Genomic DNA, 11,354 nt, shown 5'->3' with positions numbered 1-11,354 from the left:
AAAACATAAATATTTATACATATACATGTAGCAAAGAGAGAATGTGTTATAAATGTCACATGACACAAAGGATATTCCTCATACGCCAGTTTGTGTTTCATACGCCATCATATCAGATATAACGAACTCGACAGTGCAAATGCGTGTGTGTAAATTATTTAATTAATTGCTTGAAACTGAAAAACTTATAAAATAACATGTTCTTTATATCGAAATTTGTGATAATAATCTTATTAAATAAAACTTACGCACATCTCACGCGAGATATGGAAACAATATTACTGCCAACATTAAGTCCGACAGGAGTAAAGGAGGTACGTACGTTTTGCAGTTATTATTCCATTTATTACTCGATCGTCGTTATTTAAGAATTTTAAAATTTTTTTCTTAATTGTTATCTATTTTACAGATATCTATAACACTAAAAGTTTTTGGACGATTGATTCAACTGAATCTGCATGGAAGTGATAGAGTTGTACCGCCTGCGTTCGAAGGATGGAAATATAATGTTAAAAACGTTACAGAAAAATTGTTGGAATTAAACGTATCAAGTCATTGCTATATTATTATCATGAAGATCATATCAGCTCTGCGGCCATCAACTTTTGTCATGAACATGGATTGGTCAGTAATATTACAAAAAAAACAAACTGTTTTAAAATTTTTATGTTTTTACTTGTATACTGCATTACTTTTCGTTTTAAATACAAATATAACATGTAAAAAAAATATATCTTCTTAAAATTAGGAAATACTTGTTTTTATGGAAAACAACACAATAGAGATTCGGCCCTTGCGGAACGAGTTTACGCCTATGTGCTTAATCGACGATTTTAGAGGACAATCAAATCTTTCATTTGGCAAACCTTATGTTATCAAAAGATCACTGCAATATTTTGCTGATTCAAAACTTTACCACCGGGACATGTTTAAACTGAAGCGACGTCACGTACGCAATGCTCGACAAAATTTAACTATAGAACTGGCCGTTTTTTTCGTCGAAGCAGCATATCATATGTACATGCCTATTCTGGACAATGATGAGGATAAGTTACGCAATATGATATTAGCATACGTGAACCAAATTCAAGCTTTGTTGCATCATTCAAGTTTCGGTGCTCCTGTTGATATTTCATTGGTAAAGTTGGTAATAATGGATAAACAGCTGTCAAATTTGTCTGCTTTCGACGGTGACCATAAAAAGATGATCAATTCATTTTGCGATTACGTGAATTTTTTGTATTCTGAATACGGGATTGATTCGCTTCAGTGGGACATTGGCCTTTACCTGACCGGAATAAATCTATATGAGTCAGAAAAGGAACAAAAACATTATGGTGTTGTAGGAAGTTCTTTCTTTAATTCCTCGTGTACACAGAATTCATCGTGCGCCTTAGTAGAAATCGGTTCTACCGGTCCTTACGCAGTCTCGGGTTTTGCGACGTCTCGTATTGCTGCTCATGAGATCGGTCATCTGTAAGTGTATGTATACTTTTTTTATACAATTAGGTATATGATATTTATTAGAAGAATTTTTATATTTGTGCAATTGAAAGATAAAACTGCTCAAAGTTTTTAAGAGATTTAGTTTTTTAAAGTGTAAAACTTTTGAGTAACAACAAAGTATTAAAAATATTGCAGATAAGGCATATTTTCAAACGTAATAATTTAATTGTTCAAAAGATTAGGAATGGAACACGATAATGGCTCTATCGATTCGACGTGTCCGAATGGCAAATACATAATGTCAGATTGGCAATATCTACGGGGACAAGTAACATGGTCCGCATGTAGTCGTAACATTACAAAAAATCTGTGGAAAGAAAAACCGTGTCTTTTTAATCACACGAGACGAGAAGAGACCGATGATCCATATGTACTGGACCGTTCACGTTATCACGATTTACCTGGAAGGGAATGGACTGCCAAAGCACAATGTGAATTATTTTTACGCGACAAAGATGCAAACGTAGTCGCGTTGCATGATGTATATCAAGTCTTACAATGCGAAACGCCTGACAGAAATAGGAATTTCTTCGCGGGACCTGCGTTGGATGGTATGTCTTTTTTGTAATTAGAAACTTTAATTAAAATTTTGAACTAAATTTTTTTCAGGAACTAATTGTGCACTCGGAAAGGAATGTCGCGGCGGAGAATGCATGGCCGTTATCACACCACCATACATTTTTTCGTATTGTGAAGACGATAATTGGAGTGAATGGAAAGAAGACTCTTGTAAAAGCAATTGCTTGACGAAATCTAAAGGCGTGGTAATCAAACGACGTTTTTGCAAACATGGTATTTACAAAACGGCTAGTTGTGATGGGCCATATTACGACGTGGTTCTGTGTAATGACTCCAGCTTTTGCACTGAAGAACGCTTTACGATTGCCGAATATACTGCTCTAAAATGTACTGAACTTAGCCTAAAAATAAAAAGACAGGGCAAAGAATATTTCAAGTACGAACCGTTAAATGAGCCAGGAAAGCAGGCTTCCCATGTCGTCGAGGAACCGTGGAGAGCCTGTACCATACACTGCCTACGTGAAGAAGAAATATCTGCTAATTACAGTCTGTTTTTTTCCTATGCACCACGCCAGGAAATGCTCGACTTAAAAATTGAACCATACTTTCCAGATGGAACGTGGTGACACGAGAAAGATGGGCAAAATTATTATTGCCGCCAGCATTATTGTCTGCCGGAAAACAATTCAATCGAAGAATAATTACCGAAAGCTTCTCGACATGTGTGGGCAAGGATCTAAGAAAAAATAAAATTGCAAAACAAAAGTAATTCAATTTAGAAATGTTTAGTATTTGTTCAGTATAAAATCTAGGATCCATTAAATTATCGTCGTTACTTTCTATTTTAAGCAATAAATCCATTTTTTGTTAGCATATAGTAAATTTATACGAGAAGAAATACGTCGAATTATCGACATGAAAAATTCCATCCAAAATCCAAATAACTTAATAGTTAGTAATTGCATAAAGAAAAAAATAAATATTTGTTAGTTGACAGGGATTTGAAAAAAATATAATGATAAATCAATGCTCAGAATTAATTAAGCATCTGAATCGATTTTCGTCATTGGTACCTGCTTTCCTTCTTCGTCGGACGCGCCGTTACAGCTACAGCCAATGCATTACATGTTGCTATCGAATTAATTAGTAGATTCTTCTTCCATAAGAAGATCGACTACGTAAACTTTAAATCTCGTGAAATTTAGAATATACTACTTAAATATATATGTATATTACTTAAACAAAGTGTTGCTTTCTCTATAGTTATACTTGTATATATATTTATAATTGTATTGTACAACGTATCACATGATTGGATATTTCTCAAATTATTCATTGCCAATAAAGAATCCCTTATTGCACTTATGAGCGTGTCACATTGTTAAATTTACATTACGTTAGAATGATGTTACAAATAATTGATTTCGATATATTTATTAACTGAATATTACTACTCAATATATATTTTTAACTTTTAATATTTTTTACCAACAAATTTTATTCGACAGAATAATTGTATAAAAATATTAATTCTTAACAATGTCTGTTGCAATATGTATATATTTATTTAATTGTTTCTTTTCTTTGATTTTTATTGATCCTGAATTTTAACGTAACTTACAAGATATTACGAATACGCATAAACGACAATTTTATATACCAACAATAATTATCAACATTTTGAAATCAAATTATTAAAAATTAAACTTTTACGTTTCCGATCAATGTTACATATTATACATATTAGTGATAAATTACATTTTATAAACCTACATTTTATACCGTCATCGTAAATACTACATTTAAACGTTTGGATTTAAAAACATAAATATTTATACATATACATGTAGCAAAGAGAGAATATACAATAAGTGTCACACTACACGAAAGATATTCCTCATACGCCAGTTCGGGTTTCATTCGTGATCATATCAGGTATAACGAACGCGACAGTGCTAGTGCGAGTATATAAATTATTTGATTAATAGTTTAATAGTTTGAAATTGAACGAGAACTTAAGAAAATAAAATGTTTTTTTTACTGAAATATATGATAATAATTTTACTAAATGAAACGTACGCGCAAATTACGCATGATATTGAAACAATATTACTGCCGGCATCGAATCCGACAGGCGCAATAAAGGTACGTGCGTTTTACAGTATAATTCTATTTGTTGCTCGTTATTCGAGAATTATCAAATTTTTTTTTTAATTGTCATTCAAATTACAGATACCAATAACACTTAAAGTTTTCGGACGATTGATTCAACTGAATCTGCGTAGAAGTGATCGAATTGTATCGCCTGCGTTCAAAGAATGGAAATATAATGCGAAAGGCGTGACAGAGAAATTGTTTAAATTAAACGTATCAAGTCATTGCTTTTATTATCATGAAGATCATATCAGCTCTGCGGTTATTAACTTTTGTCATGAACATGGATTGGTCAGTAATATCACATGAAAAACAAACAGTTTTTAAATTTTTATGTAATTACTTGTGACCTTTATTATTTTTCGTTTTATATACAATGACACATAAAGAATAAATATATCTTTTTAAAAGCAGGAAGGATTTGTTTTTGTGGAGAACAACACGTTAGAGATACAGCCTTTGCGGAACGATTTCATGCCTATGTGTTTAATCTACGATTTTAGAGGACAATCTAATCTTTCACTTGGCAAACCTTATGTTATTAAAAAATCAATGGAATATTTTGCTGATTCAAGTCTTTACCACTGGGACATGTTTAAACTAAAGCGACGTCACGTGCGCAATGCGCAACAAAATTTAACTGTGGAACTTGCCGTTTTCTATGACGAAGCAGCATATAATACGTCCATGTCAATTTTGAACAATGATAAGGATAAGTTACACAATATAATATTAGACTATGTAAATCGTATCCAAAATGCTTTCAGTCGTCCGAGTTTGGATGCCTTTTTCAATATTACGTTAATAAGTTTAAAATATCTGAAAGAACAGCAGTTAAATTTGCCAATTTCTGATGGCGACGCTAAAGAATTGCTCAATTCTTTTTGCACATACGTGAATTTTCTTAATCCTTCGGACGATAATGATCCGCGTCACTGGGACATTGGCCTTTACTTAACCGGAATAAATCTTTATGAATATATTCACGTATTGCAACCGTATTACAGAACCGAAAAGAATTATGATATTAAGGGAAGAACCTACCAAGATGGCGCATGCAATCCGCTTTTATCTTGCGCAATAGTAGAATTCCGTGATTCATCTGAAATCACATCATCTCTTGAAGCTATTTATAAGATCGGAAATCTGTAAGTTTTTGTATATTAGTTTTACGTATAGAGAATAAATTACATTTTATAATAAAATTTATTTAATTGTACAATTGCACAATAAAATCAACAAGTAAACAGTCATTATTAAAAAAATTTATTCTTTAATTGTTTACCATGTTAACTATTACTAAATCATAAGATAAATACGAATATTTCAATCAAATAATGCAAAGTGAAACATATATTTAAAATTAATAATTTATCTGATCAACAGTTTAGGATTAACACAAGAGCAAAGTTCTAGCGATTCGCAAAAGTACGTAACATGGTCTAAGAATAGTAACAAAATTGAAAAACTCTGGGAAACAAAAACGTGTCTTAGAGATCAAGCAAAAACAATGATTTCCAAACCGGAAAACATCAATAATGACAATGCGGGACAGAACTTAACCATAGAACTTGCCGTTTTTATCGACGAAGCAGCATATAATAAGTCCATGTCTATTTTGGATAATGATGAGGATAAGTTACACAATATTATATTAGCGTACGTGAATCGCATCCAGGCTGCCTTTAATCGTCCGAGTTTGGATGTTTTTATGAATATTACGTTAATACGTTTAATTATGCTGAGAGAACAGCCGTCAAATTTGCCAATTTCTGACGGCAATGCTGGCGAATTGCTCTTTTCGTTCTGCACATACGCGGATTCTCTAAATTTTCCGAACGATAATAATCCGCATCACTGGGATATTGCCCTTTACTTAACCGGAATAAAACTTTATGAAAATGTTATGGTAAAATTTAAAACGCATGACAGAGATGAAAAGAATTTTCAGATTACGGGATATACTTACTTCGATAGCGTATGTAAGCCGCTTCTCTCATGCGCGATAGCAGAATTCCGTGACAAATCTGAAGTCGAATACCCTCTTACTGCTATTAAGATGATCGGAGAGCTGTAAGTTTTTAAGAACTAGTTTTACGTATAAATTGAAAATAAATAACATTATATAATGGAATTTATTTAATTGTAGAATTGTACAATAAAATCAACAAGTAAACAATCATTTTAAAAAAATTTCATTCTTTAATTGTTTGTTATATAAACTATTAATAAACTAAAAGATATTTAAGAATATTTTAATTAAACAATGCAAAGTAAGGCATATACTTAAAATTAATAATTTATCTGTTTTACAGTTTAGGATTAATACCAGAGCAAAGTTCTAGCAATTTGGAAAGGAATATAACATGGCCCGAGTATAATCGTAATAAAATGGAAACACTATGGGAAAGAAAAACATGTCTTAGGGATCAAGCAAAAAGGATGAACTTTAAAAAGGAAAACATTGATAATACGCAAAAGAAATTGATCATAGAACTTGCCGTTTTTTTCGACGAAGCATCATATCATATGTACATGCCTATTCTGGACAATGATGAGGATAAGTTACGCGATATGATACTAGCATACGTGAACCAAATTCAAGCTTTGTTGCATCATTCAAGTTTTGGTGTTCTTGTTGATATTTCATTGGTAAAGTTGGTAATAATGGATAAACAGCTATCAAATTTGTCTACTTCGACGGTAACCATACAAAGATGATCAATTCATTCTGCGATTACTTGAATTTTTTGTATCCTAAAGACGGGATTGATTCGCTTCAGTGGGACATTGGCCTTTACCTGACCGGAATAAATCTATATGAGTCAGAAAAGGAACGAAAGCATTATAGTGTTGTAGGAAGTTCTTTCGTCAATTACTCGTGTACCGAGATTTTATCGTGCGCCTTAGTAGAAATCAGTTCTACCGGTCCTAACGCAGTCTCGGGTTTTGCGACGTCTCGTGCTGCTGCTCATGAAATCGGCCATCTGTAAGTTTATGTATACTTTTTTATACAAATTAAGTATATAATATTTATTAGAAGAATTTTTATATTTGTTCAATTGTAAGATAAAACTACTCAGAGTTTTAAAGAGATATAGTTTTTTAAGGTGTAAAACTTCTTAGTAACTACAAAGTATTTAAAAATATTGCAGATAAGGCATATTTTCGAAAGTAATAATTTAATTGTTCAAAAGATTAGGAATGAAACACGATAATGACTTCATCAATTCGACGTGTGCGAAAAGCAGATACATAATGACAGATTTTCGATATTTGCGGGGACAAGTAACATGGTCCGAGTGTAGTCGTAACATTACAAAAAATCTCAGGAAAAGAAAACCGTGTCTTCTCGATCATACAAAACGAGAAGAGACCGAAAATCCATATGCACTGGGCCATTCGCGTTATCACGATTTGCCAAGAAGAGAATGGACCGCCAAAGAGCAATGTGAATTATTTTTACGCGACAAAGATGCAAACGTAGTCACGTTGCGTGATATATGTCAAGTCTTACAATGCGAAACGCCTCGCAAAAATGAGTATTTCTTTGCCGGACCTGCGTTGGATGGTATGTCTTTTTTGTAATTAAGGAGTTCAATCTAAAGTTTTGAACTAAATTTTTTTTAGGAACACGTTGTGCACTCGAGAAAGAATGTCGCGGCGGAGAATGCGGGGCCGTTATCGAACCACCATACATTTTTCCGTATTGTGAAGACAATAATTGGAGTGAATGGAAAGAAGACTCCTGTAAAAGCAGTTGCTTGACGCAATCCAAAGGCGTGGTAATCAAACGACGTTTTTGCACACATGGTACTTACAAAACGGCTAGTTGTAATGGGCTATATTACGACGTGGTTCTTTGCAATGACTCAAGACTTTGCACTGGAAAACGCAAAAGAATTACCGAATATGCTACCATAAAATGCACCGAATACAATTTAAAGGTGAAAAAGGGAGGCGGAAAATATTTCAACTATGATCCAGAAAATGGGCCGGGATGGAAGGTCATTCATGATAAGACGAAACCGTGGATAGCCTGTACCGTATATTGCCGACGAATTGTATCTGCTGCAAAAAAGCAATATGAATATGTGGCACGCCTGGAAATGCTCGACTTAGATATCGACCCATACTTTCCAGATGGGACACGGTGTCACTACGAAGATGGCCAGAATTATTACTGCCTCCAGCATTACTGTCTACCGGAAAACTACTCAATCCAAGAATAATTGTCGAGAGCTTCTTGATATGTGTAGAGTAGGATTTAAGAAAAAATAAAATTGCAAATACGCATAAATAAATTTGAAATCATTTACAATTTGTTAAGCATCAATTCTAGAGCCCGTTGAACAAGCGATGTTACTTTTTATTTTACGTAAGAAATCTATTTTTTGTTACAAAAATCAAATTTATAAAAAATACGTAACATTATCAACATAAAAAATAAATTCTATCAATTACATTGTTATGATTGCAGAAGGAAAACAAATTAATAGTTATAAATTGACATATTTATGAAAAAAGAATATAATTTTAAATAAGTGTTCCGAATTAATTTAGCATCTGTATCTATATTCGTCATTAGTACCTGTGTTTTATTCCTCATCAAGTGCGCCGTTACAGCTACGGCTAATGCAACCAAGCGCATTAGAAGTAGCGTTATCGAATTATAAGTTGGTTGTTCTTTCATAAAAACATCGATTACTTAATGTTCAAACCTCATAAATTTTATAACGAACTATTAAAATATATACAGGGTGTCTGGCAATAATCGCCCCACCGGTCATATACAGGTAGAGGAGGTCAAATCGAGTAGAAAAGTCCTTTACCATTTTTTAATTTTCATAATAAGTACTGAGTAATTAACGAAAAAAGATCGGCGAATCCGCGCGAGTAAAGCGCGCGCGGTGAGAAGGACGTCCCACTGCTACGCGATCACTAGGACACAAGGATCTAGCGTTACACTGCAAATCCAAGTAATAAGTACACACATATATGTGTAAAATAACACATTTATGTGTGTAATTTAGTTTGGCGTGTAAAAATAACACACTATACTGTGTAAAAAAATAAATTTATACATTTAAACGTATAGTTTAACACGTTTTGCTTTGTATAATATGATATATAATATTAAATGTGGAAACGTGTACTTCTAAATAATTCAAATGTGTAAAAAGCACACACATAAAATAACTGTACACATTTAGATCTTCTTACACACGAGTTTCATGTGCAATTATGAGAAAATGTTTATTAGGTTAGGAAGAATATTCTTAGCGTTTTTTAAATAGTTGAGCAAAAACACTACGGATTTTCTACTTAAATCTATAATATCTCGTTTATAATGTTCTCTATAATTAAAGAACACTGAATCTTCTAAATATTAATTACACAAATAACATGAATTTATAATACAATAAGTTTATTATTGCATACATTTATTATTACATTATTTGGATAATTACATTTAGAAAAAGATATTTTATCCATAAAATTCAATACGTTCATGATTTATCAACGGTACATATTTTCTATTTTTTGTTTGAAAAGATGAAAGTGGATAAGGAAACATTAAATCTTTGACATTTTTCACGAAATTTTGTACATTGCAAATTTGCGTAACTTTATATGAATTTATTGTAAAGTCAAAATATTCAGTTTGCAATGTTGAAATAACTAATAAGATTTCTTTGTTAAAAATAAATATTTCATCCACTTCTCCAAATACTGGTAAATCATCTTCATCACATTCAAGCAAAATTATACTTTTACAATGATATGTGCTGCCATGCACTATTACTTTTGGTGATCGCATTATTTGGCAAGTCAGCCATTCAGATTCATTAATAATTCTATAAAATATTTTTGCATAAGGCAAATTACACAGAAGGACAGATACTCCAAGTGCTATATAATCCCCTTCATAGAGAAATTTTTTTGAATCGGTACCAGGATATGAAGCTAACATGGAACATAGGCGTGACTGATGTCTGTATGACATTGTAAGAGCCATATTTTTGAAATTACGCACAATCGGCACAAGTGATTTAAAATATGCATGACATGCTTCAAATCTAAAGCACCACTGTTGCTTGGTGGTCCAAACAATTTGATGTATCTTGAAACATGAATTAAAAAGTGAAACTTTGGTACAATGGAATCTGGATATAAATTAATAAATCGTGTAATGTATACTTCAATCATTCGACTCAATAATTCAATTGATTCTTCGTGTATCTCATAAGCAAGACAAACATTCATGATTTGCAATAGCATAATATAACAATTTATGTGCTCAATGAGATGTGGATTTTCACATTGTATCCAATTTGCAATTAACAAAGGCAACATGTGTGCTAGAGTGAATATTTGTGCTGCACTTTGTCGTAAGCTACCATCAACAAGATGATCACGAAGAATTAGAGCAGGTTTATCTTTCTTAAAATGACCATAATCAAAATGAATAATACGTTTATTGAATTGTTCAAGTGTAAACAACTGCAGTTCAAAAATGCAATACTTTAATAAACGACGAATGGCAATTTCTACAGGGCCTTCGATGAGAATATGCATACAATCTTGAGGCAGACATAGTGTCACATCTACATTAGGACTTTGCAACAGAGGACTCTTATTCATCACTCCATATGTTTTTTGCCAAAATTTTTTCGCTGCCTTTGTTAATGTACAGTCAGTTACAATTTCGATATGATTGTTGTGAATTGTTTTATTACGAATCATAAAACTATCATTACGAAAATGATTTTTATACTCTTCAGATGTCGTCAAACAGGAACGACAAAACCGATAAGCTGAAACCGATTCTTTAAAGCCACCTAGTAATGCAGCAGCAGGAGTATCTCCTGCGCAAAATAATAATGAGCCTTTAAAATTCTTTGTTTCTGTTCCAACGTTTATAGTAATACCCTCATTTTCTAATTTTACAATGTCTTTTATAAATGGCTCTAAAACCTTCTTCAAAGCTCCTGGTTTTTTCAAATATTCTGTTTTTAAAATCGCATATAATTGAATGGCATTCTTTGACGATCTAAATTCAGGATATATGTTCCCTAATGTCCAGTAAAATACTGACAATTTTTGACTCTTTGAGGCTGCACCCAAAGGATTGGCAATACCGAGATCATCATAATAAAAAATTATAGCTAACG

The 11,354-nt window shown here is 32.5% G+C and overlaps 1 protein-coding gene and 1 long non-coding RNA gene across 2 annotated transcripts; both read left to right on the top strand.

Annotated features, from left to right (window-relative positions):
- Nucleotides 1-1,943: 1,943 nt before the first annotated feature.
- LOC136998183 (uncharacterized) lies at nt 1,944-3,390 on the top strand. The gene is made up of 2 exons (XR_010888823.1): nt 1,944-2,057; nt 2,116-3,390. It is a non-coding gene; the product is annotated as an uncharacterized lncRNA (long non-coding RNA).
- Nucleotides 3,391-3,919: 529 nt separating this feature from the next.
- Nucleotides 3,920-8,737, top strand: LOC136998181 (uncharacterized). Its single transcript, XM_067350622.1, has 8 exons — nt 3,920-4,170; nt 4,258-4,470; nt 4,594-5,327; nt 5,566-6,252; nt 6,495-6,882; nt 6,963-7,168; nt 7,377-7,750; nt 7,810-8,737. The coding sequence occupies exons 1-8, from the start codon at nt 4,054-4,056 to the stop codon at nt 8,409-8,411; spliced, it is 3,321 nt and encodes a 1,106-aa protein (XP_067206723.1). The 5' UTR covers nt 3,920-4,053; the 3' UTR covers nt 8,412-8,737.
- Nucleotides 8,738-11,354: the final 2,617 nt, after the last annotated feature.

The sequence above is a fragment of the Linepithema humile genome, chromosome 2 (assembly GCF_040581485.1).
Source record: "Linepithema humile isolate Giens D197 chromosome 2, Lhum_UNIL_v1.0, whole genome shotgun sequence".
Classification (NCBI taxonomy): Eukaryota; Metazoa; Arthropoda; class Insecta; order Hymenoptera; family Formicidae; genus Linepithema; species Linepithema humile.
The sequence above is the reverse complement of the archived record's forward strand: the minus strand, read 5'-3'. Positions and strand labels throughout refer to the sequence as shown.

Excerpts from the sequence above, each read along its gene's own strand:
- LOC136998181 (XM_067350622.1), top strand. The coding sequence starts at position 4,054 with ATGTTTTTTTTACTGAAATATATGATAATAATTTTACTAAATGAAACG. Across the intron at positions 4,171-4,257 it reads ATCCGACAGGCGCAATAAAG|ATACCAATAACACTTAAAGT; the intron begins GTACGTGCGTTT and ends TTCAAATTACAG. Across the intron at positions 5,328-5,565 it reads ATTTATAAGATCGGAAATCT|TTTAGGATTAACACAAGAGC; the intron begins GTAAGTTTTTGT and ends TCTGATCAACAG.